Source organism: Salvelinus fontinalis, unplaced genomic scaffold (assembly GCF_029448725.1).
Source record: "Salvelinus fontinalis isolate EN_2023a unplaced genomic scaffold, ASM2944872v1 scaffold_0064, whole genome shotgun sequence".
In the NCBI taxonomy this organism is placed as follows: domain Eukaryota; kingdom Metazoa; phylum Chordata; class Actinopteri; order Salmoniformes; family Salmonidae; genus Salvelinus; species Salvelinus fontinalis.
This window is the reverse complement of record NW_026600273.1, coordinates 94013-116248: the sequence shown is the minus strand read 5'-3', so window position 1 is coordinate 116248 and position 22236 is coordinate 94013. Positions and strand designations below refer to the sequence as shown.

General features: G+C 40.4%; 2 protein-coding genes across 2 annotated transcripts; one reads left to right on the top strand and one right to left on the bottom strand.

Moving 5' to 3' along the window:
- Positions 1–3563: 3563 nt before the first annotated feature.
- On the bottom strand, positions 3564–5951 carry LOC129842758 (cilia- and flagella-associated protein 251-like). Its single transcript, XM_055911398.1, has 2 exons — positions 5209–5951; positions 3564–3910 (listed from the first exon to the last, which is right to left on the bottom strand). The coding sequence occupies exons 1-2, from the start codon at positions 5672–5674 to the stop codon at positions 3771–3773; spliced, it is 606 nt and encodes a 201-aa protein (XP_055767373.1). The 5' UTR covers positions 5675–5951; the 3' UTR covers positions 3564–3770.
- Positions 5952–19988: 14037 nt separating this feature from the next.
- Positions 19989–22019, top strand: LOC129842760 (zinc finger protein 180-like; the record flags this gene model as incomplete). Its single annotated transcript, XM_055911399.1, has 1 exon — positions 19989–22019. A coding segment is annotated over one exon (834 nt), but the record flags the coding sequence as incomplete, so codon positions are not given.
- Positions 22020–22236: the final 217 nt, after the last annotated feature.

Genomic DNA, 22236 nt, shown 5'->3' with positions numbered 1-22236 from the left:
TGGTTACACATATAGAAGTAGGACTAGTCTACCTGGTTACACATATAGAAGTAGGACTAGTCTACCTGGTTACACATATAGAGGTAGAACTAGTCTACCCGGTCACACATATAGTAGTAGAACTAGTCTACCCGGTTACACATATAGAAGTAGAACTAGTCTACCCGATTACACATATAGCAGGAGGACTAGTCTACCCGACAACACATATAGAAGTAGGACTAGTCTACCTGGTGACACATATAGAAGTAGGACTAGTCTACCCGGTGACACATATAGAAGTAGGACTAGTCTACCTGGTGACACATATATAAGTAGACCAAGTCTACCTGGTGACACATATAGAAGTAGGACTAGTCTACCCGGTGACACATATAGAAGTAGGACTAGTCTATCTGATTACACATATAGAAGTAGGACTAGTCTACCCGACAACACATATAGAAGGAGGACTAGTCTACCTGATTACACATATAGAAGTAGGACTAGTCTACCTGATTACACATATAGAAGTAGGACTAGTCTACCCGACAACACAAATAGAGGTAGAACTAGTCTACCTGGTTACACATATAGAAGTAGGACTAGTCTACCTGACAACGCATATAGAAGTAGGACTAGTCTACCTGGTTACACATATAGAAGTAGGACTAGTCTACCTGATTACACATATAGAAGTAGGACTAGTCTACCCGACAACACAAATAGAAGTAGAACTAGTCTACCTGGTTACAAATATAGAAGTAGGACTAGTCTACCTGACAACGCATATAGAAGTAGGACAAGTCTACCTGGTTATACATATAGAAGGACTAGTCTACCTGGTTACACATATAGAAGTAGGACTAGTCTAAATAACAACACATATAGAAGTAGGACTAGTCTACCTGGTTACACATATAGAAGTAGAAAAAGTCTACCTGGTTACACACAGAGTTAGGACTAGTCTACCTGGTTACACATATAGAGTTAGGACTAGTCTACCTGGTTACACATATAGAAGTAGGACTAGTCTACCTGGTTACACATATAGAAGTAGAACTAGTCTACCTGGTTACACATATAGAGGTAGGACTAGTCTACCTGGTTACACATATAGAGGTAGGACTAGTCTACCTGGTTACACATATAGAGGTAGGACTAGTCTACCTGGTTACACATATAGAAGTAGGACTAGTCTACCTGGTTACACATATAGAAGTAGGACTAGTCTACCTGGTTACACATATAGAAGTAGGACTAGTCTAAATAACAACACATAGAGGTAGGACTAGTCTACCTGACAACGCATATAGAAGTAGAACTAGTCTAAATAACAACACAGAGGTAGGACTAGTCTACCTGGTTACACATATAGAAGTAGGACTAGTCTAAATAACAACACATAGAGGTAGGACTAGTCTACCTGGTTACACATATAGAAGTAGGACTAGTCTAAATAACAACACATAGAGGTAGGACTAGTCTACCTGGTTACACATATAGAAGTAGAACTAGTCTACCTGGTTATACATATAGAAGAAGGACCAGTCTACCTGGTTATACATATAGAAGGACTAGTCTACCTGGTTACACATATAGAAGTAGGACTAGTCTACCTGGTTATACATATAGAAGAAGGACCAGTCTACCTGGTTATACATATAGAAGGACTAGTCTACCTGGTTATACATATAGAAGGACTAGTCTACCTGGTTAGACATATAGTAGGACTAGTCTACCTGGTTACACATATAGAAGTAGGACTAGTCTACCTGGTTACACAAATAGAAGTAGTACTAGTCTACCTGTTGCACATATAGAAGTAGGACTAGTCTACCTGGTTACACACATAGAAGTAGGACTAGTCTAAATAACAACACATATAGAAGTAGGACCAGTCTACCTGGTTACACATATAGAAGTAGGACTAGTCTACCTGGTTACACATATAGAAGTAGGACTAGTCTACCTGGTTACACATATAGAAGTAGGACTAGTCTACCTGGTTACACATATAGAAGTAGGCCCAGTCTACCTGGTTACACATATAGAAGTAGGACTAGTCTAAATAACAACACATATAGAAGTAGGACTAGTCTACCTGGTTACACATATAGAAGTAGAACTAGTCTACCTGGTTACACATACAGAGTTAGGACTAGTCTACCTGGTTACACATATAGAAGTAGGACTACTCTAAATAACAACACATATAGAAGTAGGACTAGTCTACCTGGTTACACATATAGAAGTAGAACTAGTCTACCTGGTTACACATACAGAGTTAGGACTAGTCTACCTGGTTACACATATAGAGGTAGGACTAGTCTAAATAACAACTCATATAGAAGTAGGACTAGTCTACCTGGTTACACATATAGAAGTAGAACTAGTCTACCTGGTTACACATACAGAGTTAGGACTAGTCTACCTGGTTACACATTAAGAAGTAGGACAAGTCTACCCGACAACACATAGAGAAGTAGGACTAGTCTACCTGACAACACATATAGAAGTAGGACTAGTCTACCTGGTTACACATTAAGAAGTAGGACTAGTCTACCTGGTTACACATATAGAAGTAGGACTAGTCTACCTGGTTACACATATAGAGGTAGAACTAGTCTACCCGGTCACACATATAGTAGTAGAACTAGTCTACCCGGTTACACATATAGAAGTAGAACTAGTCTACCCGATTACACATATAGCAGGAGGACTAGTCTACCCGAATACACATATAGCAGGAGGACTAGTCTACCCGACAACACATATAGAAGTAGGACTAGTCTACCTGGTGACACATATAGAAGTAGGACTAGTCTACCCGGTGACACATATAGAAGTAGGACTAGTCTATCTGATTACACATATAGAAGTAGGACTAGTCTACCCGACAACACATATAGAAGGAGGACTAGGCTACCAGGTTACACATATAGAAGTAGGACTAGTCTACCTGGTTACACATATAGAAGTAGGACTAGTCTACCTAGTTACACATATAGATGTAAAACTAGTCTACCTGGTTACACATATAGAAGTAGGACTAGTCTACCTGGTTACACATATAGATGTAAAACTAGTCTACCTGGTTACACATATAGATGTAAAACTAGTCTACCTGGTTACACATATAGAAGTAGGACTAGTCTACCTGGCCTGCACACAAATGTAGGCCTATAAATGTGCCCATATGGGGATGTCTGATAGTATTTCTGATTGTCTTAATGCACCACCACTGAGTTGTGGAGCGTCTCAAAGCACATTTTTCCCCCCACCTCAAACAGCAAGTAAACAAAGTCTAATCAAAGTCAATTGCAAATGAGAATAACTCCTCAAAGTATTTGTAAAATATTTCCAGCTCTCGCCCTTTCGATAACCACTCAGCACAAAAGGGAAAAACGTAATGCTCTGATCCAGTGGAAATGTCATAAAATACCTGATTACTTCTTATCCCTTTCACAAATTGCCTACAGCTGTGTCGGTCGAGAACTCACAGGCACGGGAAACTGAGGGCCCAGAATATTTTATACAATGTTTCAAGTTTGTTTTAGACAGGCCATGCGATTTATAGGACATTTATTTGCAATGTTTTTATTTGTTGGCTTTATGTAGGCTATTTTTTACATAGTTGGCAATGGCAATAAAAGTTACTTTTAGATTTGTATAACTTTCATTTACATAGAATGTAGATTAATCACAGACAATGATTTTGAGATACTATTATAAATTAAATGAAACTGTTCCAGTAAAATGAACATATGAAAATCATAACTGGCACCAGATCAGTAGAAATGGTAAGATACATTTGCACTCCAAATGTAGGTTGCCGACTGCTTGTGTAGCCGATTACCAGCAACGTCAGAATGTATGAAGGACAGCAAGAGGAGGTGGTTCAGGAAGAGTTTCTTCTCTTCTGGTTGGGCTGCATTGATGTAATGGCATGAAAATAAATTCTGAATATTATACAATGACTTATCAACAGCTCTAACAATTTGACCCCCACAGATTTCCTGTGGGGGTCAAATTGGTAATTCTAGAATATATATATTCTAATTCTACGTTGGTAATTCTAGAATATACTATATAGCCTAGAAACCTGGTTAAACTATCATTATGACATCGTGGATGAATTCTAGAATATACTATATATCCTAGAAACCTGGTTAAACTATCATTATGACATCATGGATGAATTCTGGAATATACTATATATCCTAGAAACCTGGTTAAACTATCATTATGACATCATGGATGAATTCTAGAATATACTATATATCCTAGAAACCTGGTTAAACTATCATTATGACATCATGGATGGCCAGTCCTTGTATTCATAGTGTAGTGAATTCGTGGGGAAGCCCTGAGCTGAACTCAAACCTGGGTCCAGTGACCGTCAAGCCAACACCTTATAACTGTTACGCCAAGATGTCTGAACTTCTTGACGAGGTCCCTAGGTTTTGGGTTAAGGTTGATACAATAGGTTTCTCTATGAATTTGAGAGTGGTTACATTTCTCCAGACCCCATCCCTCAGCTGTTTACCAAACCAAGTCTCTTGGCAGCCATTTTGTTGCTGTTTAAATACTAGGTTGTCCCTTTAAAAAAAACACAACAATCAACCAATCTGAAGTTGAAACAATAACAAAGCAGTCATTCCACAACTGTTTTGCTAATTACATTTACATTTTACATTTATGTCATTTAGCAGACCAGAGCGACTTACACATTGGAAAGTTCATACATATTCATCCTGGTCCCCCCGTGGGAATTGAACCCTGGTCCCCCCATGGGAAATGAACCCACAACCCTGGCGTTGCAAGCGCCATGCTCTACCAATTGAGCCAAGTAAGGCTAATAAGATAAGGCTAATAAGATGATGATGGGCCTGGAGACATTTAACTACTCTCAAATTCATAGACATCCCTATGGATGCAAGGACTGACCATCCATGATATCAACACTATAGTTTTAACCATGTTGAGGCTGTTGATTTACATTGTTTCTAAACATTGGAGTAAAAAAGCTTATTTGGGGTTCTGATGGGGTACAACAGTTTAACTAAGCTCATTAGGCATTTGTTATATTCTCCAAGAAGCAATGGCTATAAATAAATAATTTAAAAGTCAAAATATGGATGTAGCAATTGCAGATTTCCCTTTTAACACCAAACATCCGTTCAACAACTGCAGAGTTTGTGCCTCTGTTTTTAAGACAGTACTTACCAGTGGTAATCACGGCCCGGTTTCTCAAAACCATCTTATGGCTAAGTTCATCTTTAGAACCACTGGATGCCTTAAATTGCGTTTGGGAAATCGGGCCCAGATATCCAGTTTCTTCCTCCTCTTCTTCCGATGAGACCGTATTCTCCCCCTCCTCCGCTTTCACTTCAAAAACTGAATCCTCCTCATCTTTTACTGTAACACCTTCCTCCTCTTTCACTCGGAACCCCTCTTCTTTCACTGTAACGTCTTCCTCTTTCACTCTGAACGCCTCTTCTTTCACTGTAACGTCTTCGTCTTCTTTCACTGAAACGTCTTTCTCTTCTTCTTTCAGGGTAACAACCTCACCCTCTACTTGTTTTTGTATTGTAACATCCTTCTCTTCCTCCTCCTCTTTGATGAGAGCTTCTTTCTCCGTCCAACAGACCGTCTCTTCTTCAGCAGGAAGAGAGTCATTTAGTGAACTCATGGTCGGAGATGTTAGCTAGCTAGGCTAATGCTAACTTAACCAGTCCGCTAGCTGAATAATAACAACAGCACCGTAAATATGAAATTAAATAGGATAACTAACTAACTAGACGACAGACAAGGGTTTAAAATACAGTGGCTAATATACACTAAAGCGTCTAAAGAGCTTTATGGGTTCGGCTATTTTGGCTAGCAAGCTACCGAGGTGGCGGACTAACTGTTGCTGCTGCTGAAAGAAGCGTTCCGTCCACTAGATTATACGTCACACTAACAGCATTGCGTTCCGTCCCCTAGATTATACGTCACACTAACGGCATTGCCTTAAAATCGCACACCGCCATCAGCTGACTGGAGTGGGTAACGCTCAGTCTGAACCTCTGACTGCGATGGAGATGTGCGACTTTAAGACAATGACGCTAGTGTGACGTAAAATATATATTTTAATGTTCAGACAAAAAGTTAGTGTAGGAAGCATGAGTTTTTACTCACCAGTGTAACAATACAGTGTGGTTAAAGATTTAGTAACTTAGTTGTGTTCACGATCTGGTTCCCTATAAGCACAACCAGTTGTGTTTTTGAATGATCACATATGTATTAATTTATTTCGGGAATCTGGGTAATCCACAGCAGATTTATGGAGAATTGCTGTGGGTGAGTTCAAAATGGAATAGTCCCGGGATAGAAATATATAAAGTTGACATTACATCATAAAATCCACCTTTTAAATCATACATTAGCAATTTATGTTTTAGTAACTACTGTTGTTGGTTTGGTGTCAAGTAAGCCTCTCTTTATATGTTATTTGCCAAATCTCAGTTTTCCATGTGGGTTTTATGCTAAAGTTCCCTCTTTCAAATTGGTATCTAACTGGAAAATGCATCTTCTTTAGGAGTGCTATTTATATCCTGTCGACTACTGATCATTCATCCACACTGTGTGTCTCATCAATGCAGGTCATTTATGACAAATGTATAGAGTATATGTTTTATAAATTCATGAACACCAGCCATTCATCAGCCCGGTTTTGTTAGTATAGGTGTATTATACTTCTTAACCACCATAGGGGGACATTTAGTCATTTTCCAGGTTAATTTGATATATTTTGATACTAAAATGGATGACAGTTTATTCTGATGTAGTGAATATGAGACACATGGAAACAATTGATTCATTTATTATAGTAAATTATGAATTAGTAGGAATTGTTAAATCCACTATATGATCACAATGACTTTGATAGACATTTCAATTGTTTTTTTGTTAGTATATTATAGGGCAGATTAATGGAGAATTGCTGTGGGAGTGCTATTTATATCCCGTCACTACTGATCATTCATCCATACTGTGTGTGTCCCATCATTGCAGCTTTGGAAATAAATGAACTATCCATCCATTGCTCCTTCCTGTGTTGACTCACTGACTTGAGAGACCAGGAAGGTCACACTAGCTCGATAGGTTGATATCTAGCTCAAGCTTCACCTCATGCTTTTCATTAACTGTGTGGTTGTGTTATCTAGTGGGAACCTGTTAGCACGGTGGGCTCTGGTGCATTCTTGCCGTGGGCTCAAGATGACAGAGGAAATCAACCTGCTTGCTCCTTTTTGTTTTGTCAACTTTTCGATATGGATGTTAATCAGCTCACTGGTCAAGATAACAACACAACAACGGTAGCACGCGCTGTAACGTGTTACATTTGATACCGGAGCTACGAGGCATGCGCTGAAATCGCTTAGCAGTAAACTTCAAAGCAGTGTGTCACTTTATCAGCAGTGATCAATGAAGTTTGAAGCTTCATTTCGTCCCTAATCTTTTGATATGCAAACACGTTCAACACACATCATGTTTTAGTTGGGTTCTAACTGGTCTCCGGTAGTTGGGCTCCAGCTCACTGACCATAGTCACTACTTTTCAGCATGTTTTCTGTGAATTAGACTACGGGAGTTTTGTAACATTTTCCACCTTGGCTTATTGCTAGCACGCTGACTGACTTCTGGAATCTATCTATTTTGGATGTGGGGGATTTTCCCTCATTCTGTATGTTGCTGCTCTTTTGACCTGCAGTTAATGTCATTTAGCTAATTGTTAGCTGGCTGGCTAAGATAACTGCATATAGCTAATGTTAGCTGGCTGGCTAAGATAACTGCATATAGCTAATGTTAGCTGGCTGGCTAAGATAACTGCATATAGCTAATGTTAGCTGGCTGGCTAAGATAACTGCATATAGCTAATGTTAGCTGGCTAAGATAACTGCATATAGCTAATGTTAGCTGGCTGGCTAAGATAACTGCATATAGCTAACGTTAGCTGGTTGGCGTGCATATAGCTAATGTTAGCTGGCTGGCTAAGATAACTGCATATAGTTAACATTCTTTGATTGGTTAGATGGCGTTATGTATTTCCAAAACTGATTTATGAGAAAAGTATCGTCCAACTCTGGGGTATCTCACTGCACCCTCAAATGCCATGTTTTGAAATATACAGACAGACAGATTAAAAGTAATTTTACATTGTATAACTGTACTTCTGACAGCCAACTTTCTAACTCCGCCCATAACTTTATGACATCATAACATTCCCAGAAGGATTATTGAGTCATTGTTAGTTTTACACTGAAGACATGACTCTGCCGTTGTGCTGTAGAATTTGTGGATTTTGTCTCTTGTATAATAAGGGACTATCATTTGTTCCAACATCACAGGCCACAGACTTTGATGCAGTTAAAGACTTCCAAAAGTGTTTCCGCAGTTTAAGATCAACTGAGTTTTTTTAATGGGGTTTCTCCCTGTGCACCTGCCAATGTAAATCCTTTGAACGAGACAAGTTACCAGACATGACATATTGCTAATGTTCTTCCCATTAATAACCTGAATGACAATTAACTTGTGGGCGGTTGTGGTGATGACGTCCTATTCGATGTCGTCGTCCATCGGGATTCCCCAAAAAAGAAAACGCTCTGGATTGATCACTGTAGTCAGATGTGAAGGAGGAGGTTGATCATCAGGAGTCAGATGTGAAGGAGGAGGTTGATCATCAGGAGTCAGATGTGAAGGAGGAGGTTGATCATCAGGAGTCAGATGTGAAGAAGGAGGTTGATCATCAGTGACCCTCTAGGATTGTGGCTGGGCTGGCGTTTCCACTTCCAGCTTGGTCATATATTTTGAAACATTGAATGTTGATACTGTGAATCTATGTTATATATTTGTACCTCCTGTTTCATGAAGTGATGTCACTAAGTACTGCCCCTATATATACAATGCATTCGGAAAAGCATTCAGACCCCTTCACTTTTTCCACATTTTGTTACGTTACAGCCTTATTCTAAAATTGATTCAATAATTTTTTCCCCTCATCAATCTACACAATACCCAATAATGACATCACAATACCCCATAATGACAAAGCAAAAAGAGGTAAATAAATGAAAAAAATTGATTTTCTTTAAAAAACAAGGACATTTCTAAGTGACCCCAAACTTTTTGAATGGTAGTGTACATCTACATTATGTATTGTTACACCATGTAGGAGCAGTATAGACCTAGTCTGTTCATTATATACATCTACATAATGTATTGTTACACCATGAAGGAGCAGTATAGACCTAGTCTGTTCAGTATATACATCTACATGATGTATTGTTACACCATGTAAGAGCAGTATAGACCTAGTCTGTTCATTATATACATCTACATGATGTATTGTTACACCATGTTGGAGCAGTATGGACCTAGTCTGTTCATTATATACATCTACATGATATATTGTTACACCATGTAGGAGCAGTATAGACCTAGTCTGTTCATTATATACATCTACATGATGTATTGTTACACCACGTAGGAGCAGTAGACCTAGTCTGTTCATTATATACATCTACATGATGTATTGTTACACCATGTAGGAGCAGTATAGACCTAGTCTGTTCATTATATAGGAGCAGTATAGACCTAGTCTGTTCATTATATACATCTACATGATGTTTTGTTACACCATGTAGGAGCAGTATAGACCTAGTCTGTTCATTATATACATCTATATGATGTATTGTTACACCATGTAGGAGCAGTATAGACCTAGTCTGTTCATTATATACATCTACATGATGTATTGTTACACCGTGTAGGAGCAGTATGGACCTACAGTAGCTAATTTAGATGTAATATAACTTAATGAAACTGCCTTAAATGTGCTGTAGTAAACATTTTTTACTCGCACTAATCAATCAACACATTCCTGTTTTTGTATCTCTCAATATAATAGTATTATTTAATTAAATCCATTTAAAATAATCTTTGTCTGAAAATAAAATATGATCCTCAACTGCGTTTCCCCTCCAGTCAGCAGACGGCGATGTGCGTCTTTCAGGCGACGCTGCCAGCGTGACGTATATTCTAGTGGACGGTTCTTCACAAACAGCTCGTCAACCACCTCGGTAGCTTGCTAGCCAACATAGCCGAAAGATTCAAGCTATTTATACGCTTTCGGTGTATATTAGCTACTGTGTTTTCGACACACTTAGGTCGTATCTACTTGTTAACCTATTTAATTTAATATTACGTTATTTTGTATTAGTCAGCTATAGTAGCTGGCTGGTTAAGTTAGCACTAGCGTAGTCGCTAAGGATAGCTAGCTAGCTAACATCCCTGAACATGAGCTCCCTAAACTACTCCCCTCTTGTTAAAGAAGAGGTTATCTGGACGGAGAATGAAGCTCTGGGGCTGAACATTGTCGTTAAAGAGGAGAAGGAAGAAGAGGATGTCACAGTAAAACAAGAAGAGAAAGCCGTTTCAGTGAAAGAAGAGTTAGACGCGTTCAGAGTGAAAGAGGAGGAGGATGTGAAAGAGGAGGAGGAAGAGATGACTGTCACATTGGAGGAGGAAGAAGAGGAGGTTGGAGATCTGTTTAACACCAGTAAGTACCGTCTCTGCAGTCGTTGAACCAATATGCAGTAAAGGGGTTCTACACTTTAATGTTGTTCTGTGGGAATGGCTGAAGCTACACTGTAACGTGTAGAACATCAAGAGTGGACCATCAACAAAACGTTAACAATTGATCAAATGCATCCAATGACAATGCCTGCAATACTGTAGTCCTCAATATCTCCTATTAGATTAGCCCAATATGTAGTCTTAAAGGGGCAATCAGCAGTTGTTACATCCATTTTGGGACTTATACATTAATGATATGTACCCATTGTGTCTTTAAGAATTCACTTATAAATGCCTCATGAGCTTAGTTCAACTGTCGTACCCCATCAGAACCCAAAATATGAGCTTTTTTTATTCCAATGTTTGTCAGTAAATATAAACAAACACTGTATATCCTCAAAACATGGTTAAAACTATAATGTTGATATCATGGATGGTTACATTTCTTCATTCCCATCCCTCAGCTTTTTACCGAAACGGGCAGGGAGTACGCTTTGTTATTGTTATTGTGCAATAGACCTGTTATTGTTTCTACTGCTGATTGCTGCCCCCGTTACTCCTCAAGGTCCAAGGACTGTATGTTATTTTCAGAGGTAGACTGGCTCTGGCAGGTAAAATAGTCAAATATTCCATCTAAATGTGAATCCATTCTCAATTGCGATACATTCCTAGAAACATAAATCGCTGTACTTTCATATCAATTCAGAATAATTTCACACAATACTTTCATATCACATCAAAATAAGTAACCAGTTGCAATACCCCAAACGATAAACCAAATTCGTTTCTCGTAATTTCACCTTCCTTTAGGCTTCTTTTTCTTCTTTGGACTTTATATGGTGGTTGGAAACCAACTTTAAGGTGCATTACCACCATCAACTGGACTGGAGTGTGGACCTCAGTTCCTCTTTCAATCACCCACGTGGGTATATACCAAGACAGTCATGAAGAGGGCAAAACAAAACCTTTTCCCCCTCAGGAGACTGAAAAGATTTGGCATGGGTCCCCAGATCCTCAAAAGGTAATACAGCTGCACCATCGAGAGCATCCTGACCGGTTGCATCACCACCTGGTATGGCAACTGCTCGGCGCTACAGAGGGTAGTGCGAACAGCCCAGTACATCACTGTGGCAAAGCTTCCTGCCATCCAGGACCTATATAATAGGCGGTGACAGAGGAAAGCCCACAAAATTGTCAGAGACTCCAGTCACCCAAGTTATAGACTGTTTTCTCTGCTACTGCACGGCAAGTGGTACCGGAGCGCCAAGTCTACGACCAAAAGCCTCCTCAATAGCTTCTACCCCCAAGCCAGAAGACTGCTGAACAATTCATAAATCACCACCGGACAATTTACATTGACCCCCCCCCCCCTCCCCCCGTTTGTGCACCGCTGCTACTCACTGGTTGTTTCTTACCTATGCATAGTTACTACACTCCCCTACCTTCATGTACAGATTACCTCAACTAGCCTGTAACCCCGCACACTGACTCGGTACCGGTGCCCCCTGTATATAACCTCCACACTGACTCAGTACCGGTGCCCCCTGTATATAGCCTCCACACTGACTCGGTACCGGTGCCCCCTGTATATAGCCTCCACACTGACTCAGTACCGGTGCCCCCTGTATATAGCCTCCACAGTGACTCAGTACCGGTGCCCCCTGTATATAGCCTCCACAGTGACTCAGTACCGGTACCCCCTGTATATAGCCTCCACACTGACTCGGTACCGGTGCCCCCTGTATATAGCCTCCACACTAACTCGGTACCGGTGCCCCCTGTATATAGCCTCCACACTGACTCGGTACCGGTGCCCCCTGTATATAGCCTCCACACTGACTCGGTACCGGTGCCCCCTGTATATAGCCTCCACACTGACTTGGTACCGGTGCCCCCTGTATATAACCTCCACACTGACTCGGTACCGGTGCCCCCTGTATATAGCCTCCACACTGACTTGGTACCGGTGCCCCCTGTATATAACCTCCACACTGACTCAGTACCGGGGCCCCCTGTATATAGCCTCGTTATTGTTATTCTCATTGTGTTACTTTTTATTATTACTTTTTATTTTACTTGGTAAACGTTTTCTTCTTCTTGAACTGCACTGTTGGTTAAGGGCTTGTAAGTAAAGCATTTCACTGTAAAGTCTAAGTTGGTGTCTTGACGTATTTGTAAAAAAGGTTTGTCATAAAACACTATACAGTGGGGAGAAGAAGTATTTGATACACTGACGATTTTGCAGGTTTTCCTACTTACAAAGCATGTAGAGGTCTATAATTTGTATCATAGGTACACTTCAACTGTGAGAGACGGAATCTAAACAAAAATCCAGAAAATCACATTGTATGATTTTTAAGTAATTCATTTGCATTTTATTGCATGACATAAGTATTTGATACATCAGAAAAGCAGAACTTAATATTTGGTACAGAAACCTTTGTTTGCAATTACAGAGATACGTTTCCTGTAGTTCTTGACCAGGTTTGCACACACTGCAGCAGGGATTTTGGCCCACTCCTCCTCCATACAGACCTTCTCCAGATCCTTCAGGTTTCGGGGCTGTCGCTGGGCAATACGGACTTTCAGCTCCCTCCAAAGATTGTATATTGGGTTCAGGTCTGGAGACTGGCTAGGCCACTCCAGGACCTTGAGATGCTTCTTACGGAGCCACTCCTTAGTTGCCCTGGCTGTGTGTTTCGGGACGTTGTCATGCTGGAAGACCCAGCCATGACCCATCTTCAATGCTCTTACTGAGGGAATGAGGTTGTCGGCCAAGATCTCGCAATACATGGGCTCATCCATCCTCCCGTCAATACGGTGCAGTCGTCATGTCCCCTTTGCAGAAAAGCATCCCCAAAAATGATGTTTCCACCTCCGTGCTTCACGGTTGGGATGGTGTTCTTGGGGCTGTACTCATCCTTCTTTTTCCTCCAAACACGGCGAGTGGAGTTTAGACCAAAAAGCTTTATTTTTGTCTCATCAGACCACATGACCTTCTCCCATTCCTCCTCTGGATCATCCAGATGGTCATTGGCAAACTTCAGACGGGCCTGGACATGCGCTGGCTTGAGCAGGGGGACCTTGCGTGCGCTGCAGGATTTTAACCTGTCTAGGACTGGGATGCCGCTAGCGGCACCCCCCCCCCCCACCCCCACTGAAAAGGCAGAGCCGCGAAATTCAAAAAAAATATTTTTTTTAAATATTTAACTTTCACACATTAAAGTCCAATACAGCTAATGAAAGACACAGATCGTGTGAATCCAGCCAACATGTCCGATTTTTAAAATGTTTTACAGGGAAGACACAATATGTAAATATGTAAATCTATTAGCTAAACACATTAGCATAAGACACCATCTTTTATTTGTCCACCAACACCAGTAGCTATCACCAATTCGGCTAAACTAAGATATTGATAGCCACTAACCAAGAAAAAACCTCATCAGATGACAGTCTGATAACATTTATGGTATAGGATAGGTTTTGTTAGAAAAATGTGCATATTTCAGGTAGATGTCATAGTTTACAATTGCACCCACCGTCACAAATGGACTAGAATAAATACATAGAGCAATGTGTTTACCTAATTACTAATCATCAAACATTTCGTAAAAATACACAGCATACACTAATCGAAAGACACAGATCCTGTGAATACAGACAATATTTCAGATTTTCTAAGTGTCTTACAGCGAAAACACAATAAATTGTTATATTAGCATACCACATATGCAAACGTTACCAGAGCATTGATTCTAGCCAAAGAGAGCGATAACGTAAACATCGCCAAAATATATTAATTTTTTCACTAACCTTCTCAGAATTCTTCCGATGACACTCCTGTAACATCATATTACACAATCCATATACAGTTTGTTCGAAAATGTGCATATTTAGCCACCAAAATCATGGTTAGACAATGACAAAAGTTGCCCAGCTGGTCAGACAATGTCGTGCGCCATATTAGACAGTGATCTAGTCGTATACATAAATACTCATAAACGTGACTAAAAAATATAGGGTGGACAGCGATTGATAGACAATTTAATTCTTAATACAATCGCTGATTTACATTTTTTAAATTATCCTTACTTTTCAATACAGTTTGCGCCAAGCGAAGCTATGTCTAACAAGATGGCGTCATAAGCGATTAACATTTTTCGACAGAAACACGATTTATCATAATAAATTGTTCCTACTTTGAGCTGTTCTTCCATCAGAATCTTGGGCAAAGAATCCTTTCTTGGGTCTAATCGTCTTTTGGTCGAAAGCTGTCCTCTTGCCATGTAGAAATGCCCATTGCGTTCGGCATGAACTGGAACCGTGCCCAGAGATTCACAGTGTCTCAGAAATAAATGTCCCAAAATCGCACTAAACGGATATAAATTGCTATAAAACGGTTTAAATTAGCTACCTTATGATGTTTTTAACTCCTATAACGAGTAGAAACATGACCGGAGAAATATAACTGGCTACACTAATGCTTGGAAAAAGAGCAGGGTCAGTGTCCACCGCGCGCCCGACGCATCTGGAAAAGAGTTCCTACCTACAGGTTTTTTTCATTTATAGTGGCTGTGATTGCGCAATCGACGCCATTCAAAGCGTCATCACGTAAAGGCATCCAGGGGAAGACGTAAGCAGTGTCTGTATGCTCATAGCGTTCACAGTGGCCTTTAAACTGACTCCAGATCAGGGGCCAAAATGTGTGAAATCTGACTCCATGTCAGGGAAATTGCTGTAGAATGAGTTCTGTTCCACTCAGAGACAAAATTTCAACGGCTATAGAAACTAGAGACTGTTTTCTATCCAATAATAATAATAATATGCATATTGTACGAGCAAGAATTGAGTAGGAAGCCGTTTAAAAATTACACGATTTCCAGAAATAGTGACAACAGCACCCCCTAGCCTCAACAGGTTAATCCATGACTGCATAGTGTGTTACTAATGGTTTTCTTTGAGACTGTGGTCCCAGCTCTCTTCAGGTCATTGACCAGGTCCTGCCGTGTAGTTCTGAGCTGATCCCTCACCTTCCTCATGATCATTGATGCCCCACGAGGTGAGATCTTGCATGGAGCCCCAGACAGAGGGTGATTGACCATCATCTTGAACTTCTTCCATTTTCTAATAATTGCGCCAACAGTTGTTGCCTTCTCACCAAGCTGCTTGCCTATTGTCCTGTAGCCCATCCCAGCCTTGTGCAGGTCTACAATTTTATCACTGATGTCCTTACACAGCTCTCTGGTCTTGGCCATTGTGGAAAGGTTGGAGTCTGTTTGATTGAGTGTGTGGACAGGTGTCTTTTATACAGGTAACGAGTTCAAACAGGTGCAGTTAATACAGGTAATGAGTGGGGAACAGGAGGGCTTCTTAACTTCTTATGGCTGCAAGGGGCAGTATTGAGTAGCCAGTTAAATCGTGCCCATTTCAAACGGCCTCGTACTCAATTCTTGCTCGTACAATATGCATATTATTATTACTATTGGATAGAAAACACTCTCTAGTTTCTAAAACCGTTTGAATTATTTCTCTGAGTGAAACAGAACTCATTCTGCAGCACATTTCCTGACCAGGAAGTGGAATGTCAGAAATCGATGCTCTGTTCAACTTCCTGCCTATACATGGGCATGATACGTAAGAGTCTACGTACACTTCATACACCTTCCCCTGGTTGTCAAGATGCGGTGAGAGAAGAAATTTCGTGTTTATCTTGATCTGAGGTGGAATTAAAGCTCTTTGTATGACGTGACCGTCCATTTCCTGTTTCTGGAGCGCGCGGAAGGGGACATGGATTTGCCTTCTGTTTAGCTGTCGTTATGGACGACTAACATCTCCGGTTTAGATTTTATTTGATACATGTGACCATATCATCGTAAAGTATGTTTTTACAAAATAGTTTAATCAGATTATTGAAATTTTTTCGGGAGTTTTGCCGTGTTCCGTTCTCTGACTTTGTTTACGTTGGAGAGATCCGTGCCACTTGGCAAGTGCCCATGCTAAATGAAGAGAGAAATTTGCCATTCCAGATCCAAACAACGACTGTTCTGGACAAAGGACACCTTGTCCAACATTCTGACGGAAGATCACCAAAAGTAAGAAACATTTTATGATGCTATTTCGTGCATGTGAACTGGTCGTGGGCGCCCAAGTGTTTCTGGCTATTGTGGCTATGCTAATATACCGCTACATTTTGTTTTCGCTGTAAAACATTTAATAAATCGGAAATATTGTCTGGAATCACAAGATGCCTGTCTTTCAATTGCTGTACACTATGTATTTTTCAGAAATGTTTTATGATGAGTATTTAGTTATTTGGCGTTGGGGTCTGTAATTTTTCTGTCTGCTTTCGGTGCAATTTCTGACTGTAGCTGCAATGTAAACTATGATTTATACCTGAAATATGCACATTTTTCTAACAAAACATATGCTATACAATAAATATGTTATCAGACTGTCATCTGATGAAGTTGTTTCTTGGTTAGTGGCTATTTATATCTTTATTTGGTTGAATTTGTACTGATGGAGTAAAAAACTGATGGAGTAAAAATAGTGGTGTCTTTTGCTAACGGGGTTAGCTAATAGATTTACATATTGTGTCTTCCCTGTAAAACATTTAAAAAATCGGACATGTTGGCTTGATTCACAAGATGTGTACCTTTTCATCTGGTGTCTTGGACTTGTTAATGTGTGAAAGTTAAATATTTAAAAAAAATATCTTTTGAATTTCACGCCCTGCACTCTGCTGTTGTCATAAGTGTACCGACGTCGGACTTGCACGCCAAACAGGTTAAAGAAAAACTAACAGGTCTGTGAGAGCCGGAATTCTTACTGGTTGGTAGGTGATCAAATTCTTATGTCATGCAATAAAATGCAAATTAATTACTTAATCATACAATGTGATTTTCTGGATTTTTGTTTTAGATTCCGTCTCTCACAGTTGAAGTGTAAAATTACAGATCTCTACATGCTTTGTAAGTAGGAAAACCTGCAAAATCGGCAGTGTATCAAAATTTTTTTTTTTATGTTGCTGACACCCCTCCCCAGAGGTGTCTCATTATTGGGATTCATTGCTGATTCCTACCTGTAGCTCACTATGAGGTGTCTAGTGATAAAGGTTAAGGCAAGGCTTTCGACTCTGTCAATCACCACATTCTTATCGGCAGACTCAACAGCCTTGGTTTCTCAAATGACTGCCTCGCCTGGTTCACCAACTACTTCTCAGATAGAGTTCAGTGTGTCAAATCGGAGGACCTGTTGTCCGGACCTCTGGTAGTCTCTATGGGGTACCACAGGGTTCAATTCTCTGGCCGACTCTTTTCTCTGTATATATCAATGATGTCGCTTTTGCTGCGGGTGATTCTCTGATCCACCTCGACGCAGACAACACCATTCTGTATACATCTGGCCCTTCTGTGGACACTGTGTTAACAAACCTCCAAATGAGCTTCAATGTCATACAACTCTCCTTCCGTGGCCTCCATCTGCTCTTAAACGCTAGTAAAACTAAATGCATGCTCTTCAACCGATCGCTGCCCTCATCCGCCCGACTAGCATCACTACTCTGGACGGTTCTGACTTAGAATATGTGGACAACTACAAATACCTAGGTGTCTGGTTAGACTGTAAACTCTCCTTCCAGACTCACATTAAACATCTCCAATCCCAAATTAAATCTAGAATATGCTTCCTATTTCACAACAAAACCTCCTACACTCACGCTGCCAAACATACCCTCGTAAAACTGACTATCCTGCCGATCCTTGACTTTAGCGATGTCATTTACAAAATAGCCTCCAACACTCTACTCAGCGAACTGGATGCAGTCCATCACAGTGTCATCCGTTTTGTCACCAAAGCCCCATATACCACCCACCACTACGACCTGTATGCTCTCGTTGGCTGGTCCTCGCTACATATTCATCGCTAAACCCACTGGCTCCAGGTCATCTATAAGTCTTTGCTAGGTAAAGCTCCGCCTTAACTCAGCTCACTGGTCACCATAGCAACACCCACCCATAGCATGGCCTGTTTATTGCCTTACCTCCTTACTCCATCACACTGTATATAGATTTTTCTATTGTGTTATTGACTGTACTTTTGTTTATCCCATGTGTAACTCTGTGTTGTTTTTTTGTTGCACTGCTTTGATTTTTCTTGGCCAGGTCGCAGTTGTGAATGAGAACTTGTTCTCAACTGGACACCTGGTTAAATAAAGGTGGGGGAAAAATGTAATTAAAAATACATTTAAAAAATCATAACTTTATTGACAACACCCAAATAGATACTGTCATTAACGCGATTCTTCAATAATTAAACATATTTCTAAATACTGTAGCAAACATTATATTACACAGGACATTCAAACGAGCCTTACAATTATAATCCAAAGTAGTGTGAAATGCACTCCCCTGAGTTTTCCCCCATTCACATTCAGAATACACTGTGAAAAACTAAAATCTTTGCTCACCAGTTTTGCTCCAGACAGATATACTACATCCATAACTGTCGGTTTCCTCATTAGCAGGGAGGAGTTTCTACAACCAAATTGCATGTGCATCGCCCTCGTGCCGCAATTTTATTAAACTCAGAAAGGGGCTTATATTGGAGACCAAAAGTCGTCTGGCACAGTGCTTAGTTTCAACAACATGAATAACTTATTTCTAGCCTACAATCATCGACGTTACTACTAAAATATGACTATTCTTGCTCATTTTAAGACAATTGTCAAATAATCATTACATTCATTACAGACGTCAATTGTTGTACAACATCATGGCTACGCTGTTGGCATCACCTTTTACAGTGGATTTCCACTGTTGTGGGCTTTTAATCATCTGACTTTGTTGTTCGCACAGGAGAGATACGGGACTATCGTGGATCCTCTGGGGAGCCTCAACAACAACATGATGCTGACGAGGCAGAGAAGAGTCTCTCCACATCAGAACTCCTCCAGAAACACCAGCAGAGACCCACAGGGAAGAAATCTCATTGCTGCTCTGACTGTGGGAAAGGTTGCAAATCTTCATCAGAACTTAAAATACACGAGCGAGTACACACAGGAGAGAAACCTTATAGCTGTGATCAATGTGGGAAGAGTTTTGGTAGATCTGACCAGCTGACATCACACCAGAGAATACACACAGAAGAGAAACCTTATAGGTGTGATCAATGTGGGAAGAGATGTACTACATCAAGCAATCTGACTTCACACCAGAGAACACACGCAGGAGAGAAATCTTATAGCTGTGGTCAATGTGGGAAGAGTTTTTTTCAATCTTGCTCTCTGACTGTACACCAGAGAACACACAGGAGAGAAACCTTTTAGCTGTGGTCAATGTGGGAAGGGTTTTGATAGATCTGGCCAGCTGACATCACACCAGAGAGAAACCTTATATCTGTGCTCAATGTGGGAATAGTTTTACTACATCAAGCAATCTGACTTCACACCAGAGAACACACACAGGAGAGAAATCTCATAGTTGTGATCAATGTGGGAAGAGTTTTGGTGGATCTGGCCAGCTGACATCACACCAGAGAATACACACAGGAGAGAAACCTTATAGCTGTGGTCAATGTGGGAAGAGATGTACTACATCTTACTCTCTGACTGTACACCAGAGAAAACACACAGGAGAGAAATCTTATAGCTGTGGTCAATGTGGGAAGAGTTTTGGTAGATCTGGCCAGCTGACATCACACCAGAGAATACACACAGGAGAGAAACCTTATAGCTGTGCTCAATGTGGGAAGAGATGTACTACATTAAGCAATCTGACTTCACACCAGAGAACACACAGAGGAGAGAAACCTCATAGTTGTGATCAATGTGGGAAGAGTTTTATGACAACAAGCAATCTGACTTCACACCAGAGAACACACACAGGAGAGAAATCTCATAGTTGTGATCAATGTGGGAAGAGTTTTACGACATCAAGCAATCTGACTTCACACCAGAGAACACACACAGGAGAGAAACCTTATAGCTGTGATCAATGTGGGATGAGTTTTACTATATCTAGCTCTCTGACTTCACACCAGAGAACACACACAGGAGAGAAACCTTATAGCTGTGATCAATGTGGGAAGAGTTATACTACATCAAGCCATCTGACTTCACACCAGAGAACACACACAGGAGAGAAACCTCATAGCTGTGATCAATGTGACAAGAGATACTCTGATAAAAGATCTCTGATCAAACATCAGAAAATGCATACATGAAGAAGTTGTTTCATGATATCAATGAAATAATGTCACAATTTAGAATGTTTTAACATTGTAGAAGCAGTATTTTAATGATGTCACAATGTAGAATGTTTTAACATTGTAGAAGGAGTATTTTAATGATGTCACAATGTAGAATGTTTTAGCATTGTAGTATGAGTATTTTAATGATGTCACAATGTAGAATGTTTTAACATTGTAGTAGGAGTATTTTAATGATGTTCTACCTTATCGTTTGCCCTGTTCAATTGATTGCAGCATGATATGGATATTAGCCTCAGGGGGAAATCCAGGCTCTGAATTGAAAGAGTATTATTTAACCAAAATTGACTAACAAAAAAAGAGCTGTGTTACACTTACCGTGTTGGTGACCCACTTTAATCAAAATTCAGCACTTCAAAATGTAGCTAGCTGTTATCTACGAGTTGAAAAAGCTGCTTGTTTAAAAAAATATTGGTAATATGATAATTGTTGCAGATGTTTGTGTATATACACACATGAAAGCAGTATAATAAATTGTACTAATCAATTTGATTAACAATCTGACATCAATCCAGTATTTCTTGACCACATTCAAATGCTAGTTGTCTTTATTCCACTACTGAAGAAGCATCACTCAAATGACCTCATATTTCAAACATCCAGCCTGACAAAAGATACATGTTTTATTATTCCATGCCTCACCCTTAAGGGAAGTATTGCCAATACATATCAACAAAAGGGTGTACATTTGGTTTTGATATTTACAATTATGTAATATTTAGTAATCATAATTATTTATGCAACCAGCTGACCATTTTTGGGTACAATTATATTGACGTTGTTACCCTTCTTCTGGAATATCAGGATTCATTCTCAGATGTGCTAACCCAAATGCTTGACTTTGGGGGACTGGGCCCCGATCCAACAACATGCCTATCTAGTGAACCCTGAAAAGAGAGAGAAGCTCTGCAGTGAGGTGGAAATTTACTACCGATATTGCAGGTGTTGGTCCCCCGGGTGGCGCAGTGGTCTAAGGCACTGCATCGCAGTGCTAGCTGCGCCACCAGAGTCTCTGGGTTCACGCCCAGGCTGGGCTGGGTTCGCGCCCAGGCTCTGTCGCAGCCGGCCGCAACCGGGAGGTCCGTGGGGCGACGCACAATTGGCATAGCGTCGTCCGGGTTAGGGAGGGTTTGGCCGGTAGGGATATCCTTGTCTCAGTATGTAAAAATGAAATGTAAAAAAAGATCCCCTAAGAACTGTAGGGTTCTTGGTCAATGAAAAACAATCCCAAAAGGTTCTTCAAAGAACTTGTTAGAAGGTGGGTTCATCGAGGAACCTCCGTTGTTGCTGGACTTCTTCCGGGAACTTCGCAATTACAACTGAAAACGATGGTGGCAAGTTTGGATGCGACAACAGTTAATAAGGTTAA